The following is an 18,451-nucleotide window of genomic DNA, read 5'->3' as shown; positions in this document are numbered from 1 at the left end:
TAGATTGGTTTCACAGGTCAGCGCAACATTGAGGGCCAAAGGGCCGGTACTGCACTGTAAATGTTCTATGTTCTATAGAGTACAAGAACAAGGAGGGAATGTTGGAATTGTACAGAGTGTTGGTTAGGTCACAGCTGGAGTACTGTGTGCAGTTCTGGTCACCTCACTACAGGAAGGATATGACTGCATTAGAGGGGGTACAGAGGAGATTCACCAGGATGTTGCCTGGGATGGAGCACTTGAGCTATAAAGGAGGGACTTGGATAGGGTTGGATTGTTTTCTTTTGAGCAGGGAAGGCTGTAGGGGGACATGATTGATTATGAGGGGTATTGGACAGGGTGAGTAGGGGACAGCCTTTCCCCTTGGTTGACGGGTCAATCACAAGGGGGCATAATTTTAGGGTGAGGGGCAGGAGATTCAGAGGGGATTTGAGAAAAAAACGTTTTCATTCAGAGGGTTAGGGAATCTGGAATGCGCTGCCTGGAAAGGTAGTGGAGGCTGGAAATCTTACAGCCTTTAAAACTATCTGGATGAGCACTTGAAATATCACAACATTCGTGAATATGGTACAAGCGCAGGAAAATGGGATTAGTGCATCTTTAGTGGTAGATAGTATCAGTGTAGACTCAATGGGCCAAGGGGCCTTTTTGCACTGTCTGACTTTAGCAACTGGAATAAATCATGGAGATCTGACCAAGACACAAGGAAACTCCAGGAATAGTGGACACTACATCCGAGGCTGATCACTGCATTCAACATTCTGAAAATATATTCTGGAAACTCCTGAGCTATTCAGCCTGGGTGGAGAACCGAGGAGAATTATGATCCAACTGCAAGGTGACGACACGGGTCCGAACTGGCAAACAGAGAATTTAGAATGGATAGCAGCAGGAAATTATTCTTCAAAGGTTGGAATAGACTGTGGCAACGTGGAGGGATAAACTTCTCAATAATTTTAGATGCTAAAATGGTGCAACCGACCAGAACTTAAGGATCTTTATGAATGGATTAAGATGGGACAAATTGCCTCTCTCGCGTCTATAATCTTTTGACTCCCAACAGCAAGCGCAAGAGGAAATCTTGTACAAACTATCTTGGATACTACAAGACCGTATTGGCAGAGTTTCCAAAACAGGGACTGGAGGTGCTGACATGAGAGAGCTGGCAACAGGCTGGGGACAAGAAGACATCATGACAGAGAATGTTAGGTGGCACAGTGGTTAACACTGCTGCCTCACAGCGCCAGGGACCCGAGTTCGATTCCCAACTTGGGTCACTGTCTGTGTGGAGTTTGCACGTTCTCCCCGTGTCTGCGGGGGTTTTCTCCGGGTGCTCCCGTTTCCTCCCACGTTCTGAAAGACGTGCTGGTTAGGTGCATTGATCTGAACAGGCGCCGGAGTGTGGCGACGAGGGCAATTTCACAGTAATTTCATTGCAGTGTTAATGTAAGCCTACTTATGACTAATAAATAAACTTTAACCTTAGACATTGGTCAACACCCGAGGCTGGTCCAAAACTGGCAGCTGGAGAATGACGTGGTAAACAGGTACAAAGAGGTAGGGAGTAGATCCTATAGTTAGGTGGCAACATCTTGTTTTTTATTTATTTGTTTATAGGATATGGGTATCGCTGGCGAGGTCAGCATTTATCACCCATCCCTAATTGCCCTCGAGAAGGTGGTGGTGAGCTGCCTTCTTGAATCGCTGCAATCCATGTGGTACATCCACAGAGCTATTAGGGACAGAGCACCAGGATTTAGACCCAGCAACAGTGAAGGAACGGCGATGTACTTCCAAGTTAGGATGGCGAGTGATTGAAGGGGAACTTGCAGGTGATGGTATTCCCATGCATCTGCTGCCCTTGTCTGGATGGTAGAGGTCGCAGATTTGGAAGGTGCTGTTGAAGGAGCCTTGGTGAGTTGCTGCCACGCATCTTGTAGATGGCACACACTGCTGCTACAGTGCATCAGTGGTGGAGGGAGTGAATATCGAGGTTGGATGAGGGTCCAATCAAGTTGGTTACATTCACCCGGATGGTGTCAAGTTTACGGAGTATGATTGGAGCTCCAGGACAAGTGGAGAGCATTTCATTGCACTCCTGGCTTGAGCCTTATAAATGGGACATTGGGAAGTCAGGAGGCGAGTCACTCATCACAGAATTCCAAGCCTCTGACCTGTTACTATAGCCACAGTATTGTACGGCTGGGCCAGCTCAGTTTCTGGTCAATGGTAATCTCCAGGATGTGGTTATCTCACAGAATCTGCACAATGCTGGGTGATCTCAAGAAGGATGAACTCATTATGGCATCATTCCTGACCACAGCTTACACAACAATTGCCAAGGTATGATTTAGTGTTACTCTTTACAGAAATAAAGGAACTCAAATGAAACCTGGTGAATAGGTGCCGTGTATTCTCAATTTAAACATATCAATTATCAGGACACTTTGTCACATTAAAGATATTTTACCATCTGCTGTGTCACAACATAATGCAAGTGCTGAGCTGCCCAGATCCCAAAAGGAAATTTGAAACAGCTTTGCAATTTATGTATTATGAGGTGGTTTTCTGAAATCAGGAATAACTCCTCAAACCAGTGATGATGATTTTATATTGAAGCGAAATACTTACTAAAATAAATGAAAAAAACAGCTCAACAGTTAACAGTACTTTTTAAACCTTTCTACACAGATCTTGCCTTAAATAACTGAGTCCCCCCCCCCCAACCCCCTTAAATGGCAACAGTCCTCAGAGTTTCTAATCTATAACATTCCAATAACTTTATCACACAATGCCCTGCTGCTCTTAGGATGTGCTCAGAGAGCGATAGCAAACTTATTTTTTTATTCATTTGTGGGACATGGGCGTCACTGACTGGCCAGCATTTATTGCCCATCCCTAGTTGCCCTTGAACTGGGTAGCTCGCTGAGCCATTTCAGAGGGCAGTTGAGAGACAACCACATTACTGAGGCTCTGGAGTCACATGTAGGCCAGACCAGGTAAGGACAGCAGATTTCCTTCCCTAAAGGACCTTAGTGAACCAGATGGGTTTTTCCAACAATCGACAATGGTTTCATGGTCATCAGTAGGTTCTTGATTCCAGATTTTTTTTTTTTTAAACTGAATTCAAATTCCACCATTTGCCATAGCGGGATTCGAACCCAGCACATTTAATCCTGAAACTCAGTTATAGTCTTGTGATAATACCACTAGGCCATCGCCTTCCCGGAAACTGGTTCTCCAGGTCTGACTTTGTCCACACTCCTGTCTTCTCTGAAGATCCCACCAGCTGAACCTCTCCACCACCCCCACCTCCACCCCCCCTCCCAACACCCACACACTTTTCAATGTTTTCTGGAATCTATAAGACCATAAGACCATAAGACATAGGAGCGGAAGGAAGGCCATTCGGCCCATTGAGTCCACTCCACCATTCAATCATGGTTGATTTCAACTCCATTTACCCGCTCTCTCCCCATAGCCCTTAATTCCTCGAGAAATCAAGAATTTATCAATTTCTGTCTTGAAGACGCTCAACGTCTCGGCCTCCACAGCCCTCTGTGGCAATGAATTCCACAGACCTACCACTCTCTGGCTGAAGAAATTTCTCCTCATCTCTGTTCTAAAGTGACTCCCTTTTATTCTAAGACTGTGCCCCCGCGTCCTAGTCTCCCCTGCTAATGGAAACAACTTCCCTACGTCCATCCTATCTAAGCCGTTCATTATCTTTTAAGTTTCTATTAGATCTCCCCTCAACCTCCTAAACTCCAATGAATATAATCCCACGATCCTCAGACGTTCATCGTATGTCAGGCCTACCATTCCTGGGATCATCCGTGTGAATCTCCGCTGGACCCGCTCCAGTGCCAGTATGTCCTTCCTGAGGTGTGGGGCCCAAAATTGCTCACAGTACTCCAAATGGGGCCTAACCAGTGCTTTATAAAGCCTCAGAAGTACATCCCTGCTTTTGTATTCCAAGCCTCTTGAGATAAATGACAACATTACATTTGCTTTCTTAATTACGGACTCAACCTGCAAGTTTACCTTTAGAGAATCCTGGACTAGGACTCCCAAGTCCCTTTGCACTTTAGCATTATGAATTTTGTCACCGTTTAGAAAATAGTCCATGCCTCTATTCTTTTTTCCAAAGTGCAAGACCTCGCACTTGCCCACGTTGAATTTCATCAGCCACTTCTTGGACCACTCTCCTAAACTGTCTAAATCTTTCTGCAGCCTCCCAACCTCCTCAATACTACCTGCCCCTCCACCTATCTTTGTATCATCGGCAAACTTGGCCAGAATGCCCCCAGTCCCGTCATCTAGATCGTTAATATATAAAGAGAACAGCTGTGGCCCCAACACTGAACCCTGCGGGACACCACTTGTCACCGGTTGCCATTCTGAGAAAGAACCTTTTATCCCAACTCTCTGCCTTCTGTCTGACAGCCAATCGTCAATCCATGTTAGTACCTTGCCTCGAATACCATGGGCCCTTATTTTACTCAGCAGTCTCCCGTGAGGCACCTTGTCAAAGGCCTTTTGGAAGTCAAGATAGATAACATCCATTGGCTCTCCTTGGTCTAACCTATTTGTTATCTCTTCAAAGAACTCTAACAGGTTTGTCAGGCATGACCTCCCCTTACTAAATCCATGCTGACTTGTCCTAATCCGACCCTGCACTTCCAAGAATTTAGAAATCTCATCCTTAACGATGGATTCTAGAATTTTGCCAACAACTGAGGTTAGGCTAATTGGCCTATAATTTTCCATCTTTTTTCTTGTTCCCTTCTTGAACAGTGGGGTTACAACAGCGATTTTCCAATCCTCTGGGACTTTCCCTGACTCCAGTGACTTTTGAAAGATCATAACTAACGCCTCCACTATTTCTTCAGCTATCTCCTTTAGAACTCTAGGATGTAGCCCATCTGTTTTTCATTTTGATCTTACACTCAATCCTTTAGAAACATAGAAAAACTACAACACAAAACAGGCCCTTTGGCCCCATAACTTGTGCCGAACATATCCCTGCCTTCTAGGCCGACCTATAACCCTCCATCCTATTAAGTCCCATGTACTCAACCAGGAGTCTCTTAAAAGACCCTATTGAGTTTGCCTCCACCACCACTGACGGCAGCCAATTCCACTTGCCCACCACCCTCTGTGAGAAAAACTTCCCCCTAACATTTCCCCTGTACCTACCCCCCAGCACCTTAAACCTGTGTCCTCTCATAGCAGCCATTTCCACCCTGGGAAAAAGCCTCAGAATCCACCTGATCTATGCCTCTCAACATCTTATATACCTCTATTTGGTCTCCTCTCATCCTACGTCTCTCCAAGGAGAAAAGAGCGAGCTCCCTCCGCCTATCCTCATAAGGCATGCCACTCAATCCAGGCAACATGCTTGTAAATCTCCTCTGCATCCTTTCAATCTTTTCCACATCCTTCCTGTAATGAGGCGACCAGAACTGAGCACAGTACTCCAAGTGGGGTCTGACGAGGGTCTTATATAGCTGCATCATTATCCCCGGACTCCTAAACTCAATCCCTCGATTGATAAAGGCCAGCACACCATACGCCTTCTTAACCACCTCCTCCACCTGCGGGGCCGATTTTAGAGTCGTATGGACCCGGACCCCAAGGTCCTTCTGATCCTCCACAGGACTAAGAGTCTTTCCCTTTATATTGTACTCCTTCATCCCATTTGACCTGCCAAAATGGACCACTACGCATTTATCTGGGTTGAAGTCCATCTGCCACTTGTCCGCCCAGTCTTGCATCCTATCTATGTCCCTCTGTAACTTCTGACATCCCTCCAGACTATCCACAACCCCACCAACCTTCGTGTCGTCGGCAAACTTACCAACCCATCCCTCCACTTCCTCATCCAGGTCATTTATGAAAATGACAAACAGCAAGGGTCCCAGAACAGATCCCTGGGGCACACCAGTGGTGACCGACCTCCATTTAGAAAAAGACCCATCTATACCCACTCTCTGCCTCCTTTGGGCAAGCCAGTTCTGGATCCACAGGGCAGCAGCCCCTTGGATCCCATGCCCTCTCACTTTTTCGAGAAGCCTTGCATGGGGGATCTTATCGAACGCCTTGCTAAAATTCATATAAACCACATCTACCGCTTTCACTTCGTCAATGTGTTTAGTCACATTTTAGAAGTTCCCTTTTCCCAGAATTGATCAATCCTCTTAAAAAAAAAACTTCATGCCTACTATATTTAAAAGTATACTTACTCTATTGTTCCTCATCCATTTACAACCTTCCAATTATTTTTTATTCATTTGCAGGACATGGATGTCATTGACTGGCCAGCATTTATTGCCCATCCCTAGTTTCCCATGGTCAGTTGAGAGTCAACCACATTGCTGTGGCTCTGGAGTCACATGTAGGCCAGACCAGGTAAGAACAGCAGATTTCCTTCCCTAAAGGACACTAGTGAACCAGATGGGTTTTTCTAACGATCAACAAAGGTTTCATGGTGATCAGTAGATTCTTAATTCCGGATTTGTTTTCATGGAATTCAAATTCCACCATCTACCGTGGTGGGATTTGAACCCGGGTCCCCAGAACATTTTTTTTTCAAGGCCTCCTGCTTTCCTCTGTTCATCACCACATCAGACCAACAGCCTTCACCTTTTTTCATATTGATGTTTGACCTTTGCTTGAACTGGATTAGTGACAGAAAGAATGTAATCTTGCCACTCAAGTGGATAGAGCTGTGAAGAAGGCCTATAGTGTGTTAGCTTTTATTAACAGGGGGTTGGAGTTTAAGAGCCGTGGGGTTATGCTGCAACTGTACAGGACCTTGGTGAGACCACATTTGGAATATTGTGTGCAGTTCTGGTCACCTCACTATAAGAAGGATGTGGAAGCGCTGGAAAGAGTGCAGAGGAGATTTACCAGGATGCTGCCTGGTTTGGAGGGTAGGTCTTGTGAGGAAAGGTTGAGGGAGCTAGGGCTGTTCTCTCTGGAGCGGAGGAGGCGGAGGGGAGACTTAATAGAGGTTTATAAAATGATGAAGGGGATAGATAGAGTGAACGTTCAAAGACTATTTCCTCAGGTGGATGGAGCTATTACAAGGGGGCATAACTATAGGGTTCGTGGTGGGAGATATGGGAAGGATATCAGAGGTAGGTTCTTTACGCAGCGAGTGGTTGGGGTGTGGAATAGACTGCCTGCAGTGATAGTGGAGTCAGACACTTTAGGAGCATTTAAGCGGTTATTGGATAGGCACATGGAGCACACCAGGATGATAGGGAGTGGGATAGCTTGATCTTGGTTTCAGATAAAGCTCGGCACAACATCGTGGGTCGAAGGGCCTGTTCTGTGCTGTACTGTTCTATGTTCCATGTTCTAATCACACCTCCACAAATCCGGTTTCCACACTCTGAGAATATGAGTGACATAACAAAAGGCAAACATTAAAACTCGCATTTTCCTGACAATTACGATAAACAGTCAGACAATACAAGAAATAGGAGTGGTGAACCACTCAGCCCATCGAGCCTCCTCTACCATTCAATATGATCATGGCTGACCTTGGGGCTCAATTGCATTTTCCTGCCCACTCCCCAAATCCCTCAATTTCCTAAGAGATCAAAACCTGCCCCTCAGCCTGAGATGTGTTCAACAATCGAACATTCAAAATCCTCTGAGGTAGAGAAGTCCAAAACTTCACAACACTCGAGTGAAATAATTTCACCTCGGCTCTGTCCTAAATGATCGGCCCCTTATCCTGAGGCTCATGCCCTGTGTTTTAAATCTCCCAACCAGTGGAAAAAACCCTCAGCATCTACCCTCTCAACCTCCTTCAGAATGTTGTACCTTTCAGTGAGATCACCTCCAGAGAATATCAGCCTGAATTACTCAGCCTATCATGGGACAACCCTTTTGTCACATATGCTAGTGAATCTTCGTTGTACTGCCGCCAAGCACACTATTTCAGATGTGATTTCAGCAAAGCCCGGTACAATCATAGCAAGAGGGTGGCACGGTGGACCAGTGGTTAGCACTGCTGCCTCACAGCGCAAAGGTACTGGTTTCGATTCCGACCTCGGGTCACTGTCTGCACATTCTCCCTGTGTCTGTGTGAGTTTCCTCCAGGTGCTCCGGTTTCCTCCCACAGTCCAAAGATATGTGGGTTAGGTTGATTGGCCACGCTAAATTGCTCCATAGGGTCAAGGGGATTAGGAGGGTAATATGTGGCATGACAGGGATAGGGCCTGGGTGGGATTGTTGTCGGTGCAGACTCAATGGGCCAGATGGCCTCCTCCTTCGCTGTAGATTCTATGAAGACTTCACAAAAGCCTTGAACAAGAACTTCAGTACTCATTTCAGCCTTGTCTTGGCAGGGAACAGTCAACTTTCCCCTCAATCTACCAATCACTTTGGTCTTTCACATTCTTTGGGTCATAGAATGATAGAATCCCGACAGTGCAGAAGGAAGCCATTCGGCCCATCGAGTCTGCACAGACTCTCAGGCCAGGCCCTATCCCTGTAACCCCAAATCCCCCTAACTCTACACATCTTGGGACACTAAGCGGCAATTTGGCATGGCCAATCCACCTGTCGACTTCAGTAAGCGTCGTGGAGGGCATGCCCCTATCTACGTCAATGGGGACAAAGTAGAAATGGTTGAGAGTTTCAAGTTTTTGGGTGTCCTAATCACCAAGAACCTGTCCTGGTCCCTCCAGTCATGATGTGGAGATGCCAGCGTTGGACTGGGGTGAACACAGGAAGAAGTCTCACAACACCAGGTTAAAGTCCAACAGGTTTATTTGCTACCAAATAAACCTGTTGGACTTTAACCTGGTGTTGTGAGACTTCTTCCTCTGGTCCCTCCATGCAGCGCCTCTACTTTCTCAGGAGACTAAGGAAATTTGGCATGTCAGCTACGACTCTCACCAACTTTTACAGATGCACCATAAAAAGCATTCTTTCTGGTTGTATCACAGCTTAGTATGGCTCCTGCTCTGCCCAGGAAACTGCAAAGGATCATGAATGAAGCCCAGACCATCACAGAAACCAGCCTCCCAGCCATTGACTCTGTCTACACTTCCCGCTGCCTCGAAAAAGCAGCCAGCATAATCAAGGAACCGACACACCTGGACATTCTCTCTTCCACCTTCTTCTGTCAGGAAAAAGATACAAAAGTCTGAGGTCACGTACCAACCAACTCAAGAACAGCTTCTTCCCTGCTGCTGTCAGACTTTTGAATGGACCTACTTCGCATTAAGTTGATCTTTCTCTACACCCTAGCTATAACTGTAACACTACATTCTGTATCCTCTCCTTCTCTATGAATGGTATGGTTTGTCTGTATAGTGCACAAGAAACAATACTTTTTACTGTACACCAATACATGTGACAATCAAAATCCTGCACATCTTTGGTCACCCGCTCGCTATAAGTCGCCTGTCTAATGGGAAAGAAAGATAGTGAAGCAGCACTACTGCTGGGACACAGGTGTCCCCTACAATCCCAGTGCTTCTGCAATGTGCCAGAATAGAGGATCGGACCAGCTTAACCAGGCACAGGAACTGATATCCCACAGGACATGAACCACACTCACCTGTAGCTTACTTTCCAAACAAAGACCACAGCGAGCAATAATCCCTGTTATCTTACGCCTGCAAACCTTTCGTGGAATCAGAGAATCCCTACAATGTAGAAGGAGGCCATTCAGCCCATCGAGCCTGCACCGACAACAATCCCACCCAGGCACTCTCCCCGTAACCCCACGTATTTACCCTGATGCTGCAGCCAAACCAGCTCATGAAGAGTTGGCATCAGAGACAAAGACTAATTGTTCCATTGTGAAAGACATAAAAACAACCACACCACAAAAACCACACACAAAAAAAACTCAGGGGCTGACCCACTCACAGTTGAGTTTCCTGGCACAAGTGGGAGGAGTAGGTCTTCTAATCTTTCTGCAGTATCCCTAGCAGGCTGCGTGTGGGCGGGTGGGGGAAGAGATGGTGGGAGAGAGAGGCAAGGGCGTTGCAAGGAAGAACAAAGGAGAATTTCTTTGGGCTCATGAAGGAACAGGGTGGGATGCAGAGATTGAGTATTTCTAATTCAGTAATACGCAGTAAATAATTAACAAATTGTGCCATCCTAGTTGGAGGTCCAATACTTGTGACGAAATCTGGCACTGGCTTTATACATGAAAAAAATTATTATACATGGAAAGTACATCTGCTGTTGTTGAAGTGCAAGGTTTAGCCATCGGTAAGCACTAGTCTACAGCAAGACAACCAGACAATTCTGACTTGAATACACAATGCTTTCACAGGGTATGGAGAAATAAAAGAGGAAGATAAAATCCTGCCCATCTGCTTTTCACGGTCCGTCCTCTCCCACTCGAGACAGAGTACAGGAATGAGATAGGGAATCTGGTGAACTGGTGCGGCAACAATAATCTCTCCCTCAATGTCAACAAAATGAAAGAGATTGTCATCGACTTCAGTAAGCGTAAAGGAGAACATGCCCCTGTCTACATCAACAGGGACAAAGTAAAAAGGGGCAAGAGCTTCAGGTTTTTAGGTGTCCAGATCATCAACAACCTGTCCTGGTCCCCCCATGCCGACACTATAATTAAGAAAGCCCACCAGCGCTTCCACTTTCTCAGAAGACTAAGGAAATTTGGCATGTCAGCTACGACTCTCACCAACCTTTACAGATGCACCATGGAAAGCATTCTTTCTGGTTGTATCACAGCTTGGAATGGCTCCTGCTCTGCCCAAGACCGCAAGGAACTACAAAAGGTCGTGAATGTAGCCCAATCCATCACGCAAACCAGTCTCCCATCCATTGACTCTGTCTACACTTCCCGCTGCCTCGGCAAAGCAGCCAGCATAACTAAGGACCCCATACACCACGGACATTCTCTCTTCCACCTTCTTCCTTTGGGAAAAAGATACAAAAGTCTGAGGTCATGTACCAACTGACTCAAGAGCAGCTTCTTCCCTGCTGCTGTCAGACTTTTGAATGGACCTACCTTGCATTAAGTTGATCTTTCCCTACACCCAAACTATGACTGTAACACTACATTCTTGTTTCCTTCTCTATGAATGGTATGCTTTGTCTGTATAGTGTGCACGAAACAATACTTTTCACTGTATACTAATACATGTGACAATAATAAATCAAATCAAAATCCTCCACCCCCCAATACAGGTTAAACGAGTGTTCAAAATCAGCCAAAAATGTCAACAGATCAGGCTGTGGGATAAACGACCAAACAGCGAGTGTGAGCAAGTTTCCCTTCAGTCTCAATGAAAAAGCAGCATAACTGGGAAGACAGGCTGGCAAACTGACTCCCAGCTGTGGGAGAATGTCAGCAGCGAGTGGAATATACCACAGTCCAGCGCAAAGTTCAAAAAAAGATGCTCACCTCAGGATTTAAGCAAGGTTAGGGTCTTTAAGGTGTTAGATCCCCTCCACTTGTCTTCATCGCAACCCCTCCCAAAACTGGAAAAGGAAGACAACTTGCATTGGTGTTGTTCTTTTCACATCCCAAAGCATTCCGCAGCCAGAAGGACTTGCAGGATCACTGTTGTAACATAGGGAAATAGTGCAACCAATCTGTGCACAGCAAACTCCCAAAAACTGAAAGGTGTTGGTGTTCCATTGCGTTTGCTCTTCCAGGCGGTAGAGGTTGTGGGATTGCATGCTGCTGTCCGAGTACTCTTGGTGCGTTGCAGCAATGCATCTTGTAGATAGTACACACTGCTGCCGTTATGTGTTGGTGGTAGAGGGAGTCAATGTTTGTGGATGAGGTGACAATCAAGCAAGCTGCTTGGTCCTGCATCTCAAGTGTTGTCGGAGCTCCAGGCAAACGGAGAGTATTCCATCACATTCCTGATTTGTGCCTTGTAAATAGTGGACAGGCTTTGGGGAGTCAAGACAAGTTACTCTATTCCAAATTCTCAATCTCCGACTGGCTCCACAGTATTTTTATGCCTGGTCCAGTTCAGTATAACTCCCAAGATGTTGATGATGGGGGATTCAGCAATGGTCATGCCATTGAATGTCCGATAATGTGGATTGTAGGAAAACTTCCATAGAACGTATTATTCATTTTATGAGATAAAAGACAGCAAGGAATCATTTCTACCCAATCCAAGTATTCAAAGTTATGGGGGGTTTTCATAGAGCAAATTTAAAAAAATAAAGCTGACAGGAGGAGTCAGTCAGCAGAGCATTTAACATGATTGCATTAAAAAGCAAGGAGGGATTTTAGGGCAGCACGGTGGCACAGTGGTTAGCACTGCTGCCTCACAGCGCCAGGGACCCGGGTTCAATTCCAGCCTCAGGTCAGAGTCATAGAGATTTACAGCATGGAAACAGGCCCTTCAGCCCAACTTGTCCATGCCGCCCAGTTTTTAACCCCTAAGCTAGAACCCCAATTGCCCGCATTTGGCCCATATCCCTCTATACCCATCTTACCCATGTAACTGTCAATGCTTTTTAAAAGACAAAATTGTACCCACCTCTACTACTACCTCTGGCAGCTTGTTCCAGACACTCACCACCCTCTGTGTGAAAAGCTGCCCCCTCTGGACCCTTTTGTATCTCTTCCCTCTCACCTTAAACCAATGCCCTCTAGTTTTAGACTCCCCTACCTTTGGGAAAAGATGTTGACAATCTACCTTATCTATGCCCCTCATTATTTTATCGCCCTCACCAAAGCCTCCTGTGCTCCAGGGAAAAAGTCCCAGTCCATCCTTATAATTCAAAAAATCAAGTTCCGGTAACATCCTAATAAATCTTTTCCCCACTCTTCCTATTATATGGTGACCAGAACTGTACACAGTATTCCAAGTGTGGCCTTACCAATGTCTTGTACAACTTCAACAAGGCGGTGTGGAGTTTGCACATTCTCCACATGTCTGCGTGGGTTTCCTCCGGGTGCTCTGGTTTCCTCCCACTGTCCAAAGATGTGCGGGTTAGGTGGATTGACCATGCTAAATTGACCTTTAGTGTCAGGGGGATTAGCAGGGCAAATACATGGGGTTGTGGGAATAGGAGCTGGGTGGGATTGTTGTCAGTGCAGGCTCGATGGGCCGAATGGCCCCCTTCTGCACTGTAGGGCTTCTATGATTCTAAAAATGTGCTAAATTGTTACAGCATGGAATGCGTGGCTGGAAAAGATGGTGGAAGCTGAACAATACGAACTTCCAAATGTGAATTGGATAAATACTTAAAAAGGGAGGTATATGCAGAGCAAGTGGGATGAATTGGATAGCAATTTTAAAGAGAGGGCACCAGTATAATGGGCTGAATGGCCCCCTGTATTGTAGGATTCTCCCAACTCTTCCACAGATCACAACCTCTCCCCTCTTTTTGATTGTACACCGTTTCTTTTGATCATGCTTGGCCTAACTGCATGTGCTGCAATTCCTCCGCTCTATAATGATTAATATTGCTTCATTGCTGCCGGAGGTGCAGCCAGAACAAGATAAATATTTTTTGTTCCATTTAACTCACTATGGATGCACCAGGGAGTAAATTCGTGTTTTGCAAGCGAGCAAACCACACGAGACTAAGCAAAGCAAACCATTCTGAAAACGCTTGGTGCCTGGTTAATCAATAGTGCACAGGTAGACACAACAGCCAGTGTGGAATCGCCTTGATATTCCCTTCCCCCACTCAAAAGGCAAATCTATCCAGACTACCACAGGAACAAAGGCAAGGCTAACACTCGCCCTGGTGCATTGCTGCAATATTCTTCTGTCAGACAGGATGTTAAACCAAAGGTCTCCAATGGATTTGAAAGCTCCCAGTACGCTATTTCGAAGTAGCGCAGGGAATTCTCCCTGACATCTTGAGTATCTAGTCCTTGGCGGACTTTGCTAAAAAGGTCAAACCACTACCTTGTTGCCACCTGCCTGTGGAGCATTATTGAGTGCAAATTGGCCACAGCATTTCAGATATCGCCACAATGACTTTGCTTCAAAAAGTATTTCATCAGCCGGAAAGCACTTTGGGATATCCCAGGCTTGTAGAAATGCAAGTATTGCTTCGGAAGACACTGAGTCACCTTAGGGGAAGCAACATCTTGTTTGTGCTTCTTTTGGATTAACCAAATAAACTAAATCAACACACTGCGGGATAAATTATGAGGCAGTTCCATCAAAGTAAATGAATCGCAAAAGGAATTTATAAAATGATGAAGGGGATAGATAGAGTGAACGTTCAAAGACTATTTCCTCGGGTGGATGGAGCTATTACAAGGGGGCATAACTATAGGGTTCGTGGTGGGAGATATAGGAAGGATATCAGAGGTAGGTTCTTTACGCAGAGAGTGGTTGGGGTACCCACCAAGTATGGAAGGCCACGGTGGTGGTGACAGACACTGCGTACTCTCTTTCCAAGGACATCCAGCAGAAAATATAACTGCAGAAGAGGGCAGACAGTCTGGATGGACGACCCCCTCGACTGTTCGCTGGCTGGATGTATTAATGGCCAACTCGGCTAGACACAGGAGGAGGTCCTTCTCCTGCCCCCAATAGGTTCTTGCATGTGTACATTGGGGGTTTGGGGGGTGGGGGGTGGGTAGAGAAAGGGATGTTATAACTGTGACAGGTCCAGTCGGTTTCCTCCTGATCTCTTTCAGCAATAGAAGGGTCGCTGGCTGATTTTCTCTCGCTTTTAAAAAGGAATGCCGAGGCCAATACTGTGACTACTGCTCCTGGCCCCCCAATTCAGACAGACTGAGCAGCAAACTCTACAACAACACACTGCAAACTGAACAAGAGATCTTGCACAGCAAACATTTACTTACATTCACATTTCTGAAAGCTTCTGCAATCAAGCAGCACACAGTTGCTGCTGAAATTATAGTAATGTTCAATCTGTAACACACACCCATTCACTTCCCCATCAGCTTGCTCCCTCATGCCCCCAAAGAATGGACTTCAAAACTCATACTTTCTACATCTCTCCCAGATGAACTCACCCAGCCCGTTCAGAATTATCTTCTCCTGTATACACCCTTCCCCATACTCCTCTACATCTGGAACACTGCAAGATCCACAGGTGGATGGGTGGTTCATTCCCACTGAACTTCACACCCCGATCCAAGCTGCCTCAACTCCAGCCCTACTCTCTGACTCGGCCTTTTGGTCTTTCGATTTCCACCCCACCCAACCCAACCCCCTTCTCAGTAAGAAGTCTCACAATATCAGGTTAAAGTCCAACAGGTTTATTTGGAATCACAAGCTTTCAGAGCGCTGCTCCTTCATCAGCAATATTAATCATTGTACCTCCACTCACCTGATGAAGTAGCAGTGCTCCAAAAGCTTGTGATTCCAAATAAACCTGTTGGACTTTAACCTGGTGTTGAGACTTCTTACTGTGCTTACCCCAGTCCAACGCCGGCATCTCCACATCATGACTACTCTTCTCAGTGTGCACTCTGTTCAGTATTGCTTTTAGAGTGGAGGGCGGCTAATAAATGCAGATACCTGCTGTCAGTATATTACTGAAGGGTTTCATTCAGCAGACAAGCCAATTCAAGAGCAATTTTAATTGCAATCAGTTCCCTGTTTTAATCAATTCGGGGGTATCGGGGGACAATGTGTCAAAATTGTATTGAGGCGCCTCAAACATCATCTATGTATAAAATGTTGAATATCACTGGAGCTTGAAACTGTGTAGGACCCTTCAGGGCTGTCGGCTGAACATTGAATGCATACAGTAAATACGACATGTATCACAACAGCAGTGAAGCACTTCAGAGTGTAACACAATCTATGAAGAAAATCTGAATACCATTGCACTCTGTAATGACCATGTTTTGTAATGTTCCTTTAAATATTTGCTGAATAAAGTATGTCTTTGCAACAGAAAAAAAGGTATCTGGGCACAAAGCAATATTAGCACAATTCCACCACTCCCTACCCTGTTTCCTCCCACAGTACCTGAGCATAAATAGCTGAGGGGGACTCAGAATCCAGGATCTGCAGTTTCAGTTGACGGGTCCAGTCTAGTTTCTCTTCATACACTTATGAATTACAGGGGGTGGAGGTGGGAAGATCAGTGAGATGTTACTACACACAGAAAAGGAGGCTAAAGCCCCCCCCCCCCCCCACACACAAAGTGTGCCATACACTCCCCTCCCCAAGTAAGCTATTTTTAAAAATCATCTTCACAAAAACAGTCAAACTATTTACTTTTTACACAATGTGCAGCACAGGAACCAGACCCACTCAAATCTGAGCAGGTTTACACCAGTGCCCTCAGGTTCCACCCGCACTATCAGCCGCAGATATTCCTTACACATCTCGCCCGCTCATTCAGTGTCGCAGGGTCAAAATCCTGGAACGCCCACCCTTCCTAACAGCATAGTGGATGCAGACACACCACATGGACTTGTAAAGACTCAAGGGCAATTAGAGATGGACAATAAATGCTGACTTCACCAGCGATGCCCCCCACACATTCTGCAAACAAATTAAAACACAATTCCGTTGGGGCATTTATGGATCTTCTCCTAAAATACATCCATTTTTATGTGTCCAGATCACCAACAACCTGTCCCCATGCCGACACAATGGCTAGGAAAGCCCGTCAATGCCTCTACTTTCTCAGAAGACTAAAGAAATTTGGCATGTCAGCTATGACTCTCACCAACCTTTACAGATGCACCATAGAAAGCATTCTTTCTGGTTGTATCACAGTTTGGTATGGCTCCTGCTCTGCCCAAGACCGCAAGAAACTACAAAAGGTCGTGAATGTAGCCCAATCCATCATGCAAACCAGCCTCCCATCCATTGACTCTTTCTACACTTCCCGCTGCCTCGGCAAAGCAGCCAGCATAATCAAGGACCCGACACACCCCAGACATTCTCTCTTCCACCTTCTTCCGTCAGGTAAAAGATACGAAAGTCTGAGGTCACGTACCAGAGGACTCAAGAACAGCTTCTTCTGCTGCCACCAGACTTTTGAATGGACCTACCTTGCATTAAGTTGATCTTTCTCTGAACCCTAGCTATGACTGTAACATTACATTCTGCACTCTCTCCTTCTACGAACGGTATGCTTTGTCTGTGTAGTGCAAGAAACGATACTTTTCAATACATACCAATACGTATGACTGTAACAAATCAAACCAACCATGCTCTTCACCTTAACTGCTGACTGCGGTAACGAGTTGACACCCCTATCCCACACACAGGAGGTTCACCTGAACTCCCAATCATTTCAGCACCCGCACTGCGTATGGCGCCTTGATTTCCCTATTGGGTGCATTAGAAACTACCTCCCACTTATATAACCTCTGGTCTTTCGTTTAACGGAAACACCTATCCTCACGATAAATCTTTGAATAAAGAAAAAGAGAGGCTCTGAGCAGGTCACCCGTCAACCTCAAGAGAAAGATGACAGGCACCCGGAAAAAAGACTCCATCCCTCTTCATACCCGAGCAGTAAGTAACCGGTTAGAAAACCCTACCTTGTCGGCAGTCAGCGAGAGTAGTCCTTAACACTGAAAACTGACTTTTTTTAAAAAAAAGGGGGTCCCAGGACGTTTAGAATTAAAATAAAGGCAACACACATTTAACTCAGAAAACTGCCTCGCCCTATAATTAATCTACAGGGCGACTGGGCAGGAATTTACGTCTTATAGAAACACTGTCCATTCCACCAGCGTGTCTGCCAAGTAAGATTGCCGCTTTGTAAATGGATGAACTATATTCTATCATACCCAATCTGTGCAAAGAGGCACTTTCAATTGCCACAACCCCACTTGCACTAACAGTTTCCTTAAAACTTGCACTGAGAGAAAGCTGCACCTTTTAAAATTATCAGTGATAAACGCCAGAGACTGTCATGTCAGCTGCTTCACTTGCGTATGACCTTAAAACTGACCCAATTGTATATTTCCTTCCTTCCTTCCCTCCCTGAAATTAACTTGGCTGCAACACACGTGCATCTATTTGCGTTCCCCTCTCTATTGTTATAAATATTTTTTTATTTTAAATTGTGCTTACCACAGGGCTGCAGATGAAAAACCCGCGTGGAATCCATGCCGGTTGTGTGTGTCTGAGGAACACTCCAACACCATCAGACTCTCACCATCTCCCCCAGCGCTGCTGCTGCCGCCGCTTCTATAAGACGAGCTCCACAGAAGTGAAACTGACCCAAAAGCCCGAGACCAAGCAACGCCCAGAGGGGGTCCTAACCTCCGCCTATTACATTGTGCGTCCCCCCCTCAAATAATCAGCACCAAGCAAAAGGCACAGACAACAAAATAATCGCAAAGTTAGTAAGAGGGAGAATTGCTGCACCAAAACACTTGAAGCAAAATAGGTAAACCACGTGTCTAAAACTTTGTGATTAAAAAAAACTAACAAGCAGCCTGGAAGTCAAACACCTTGTTTTAAAAAAATAAAAACAGGGATTTAACACCCGGGGAAAATGTTCAACGCTG

The 18,451-nt window shown here is 45.7% G+C and overlaps 1 protein-coding gene across 2 annotated transcripts in view; it reads right to left on the bottom strand.

Annotated features, from left to right (window-relative positions):
- The window catches only part of slc4a11 (solute carrier family 4 member 11), a 218,406-nt gene extending 200,202 nt beyond the window's left edge, over positions 1-18,204 (bottom strand). The window contains exon 1 of one of the 2 annotated variants that reach the window (XM_078224199.1): positions 18,012-18,204. In XM_078224199.1, coding sequence (XP_078080325.1) covers positions 18,012-18,048 — 37 coding nt within the window. In that variant the 5' untranslated portion in view covers positions 18,049-18,204. Of the gene's footprint in view, positions 1-17,813; positions 17,854-18,011 lie in introns of those variants that run through there. The other variant, XM_078224209.1, reaches the window with a different exon arrangement.
- Positions 18,205-18,451: the final 247 nt, after the last annotated feature.

The sequence above is a fragment of the Mustelus asterias genome, chromosome 1 (assembly GCF_964213995.1).
Source record: "Mustelus asterias chromosome 1, sMusAst1.hap1.1, whole genome shotgun sequence".
Classification (NCBI taxonomy): Eukaryota; Metazoa; Chordata; class Chondrichthyes; order Carcharhiniformes; family Triakidae; genus Mustelus; species Mustelus asterias.
Note: the sequence above shows the minus strand (reverse complement) of the source record. Positions and strands in the feature narration are given on the sequence as shown.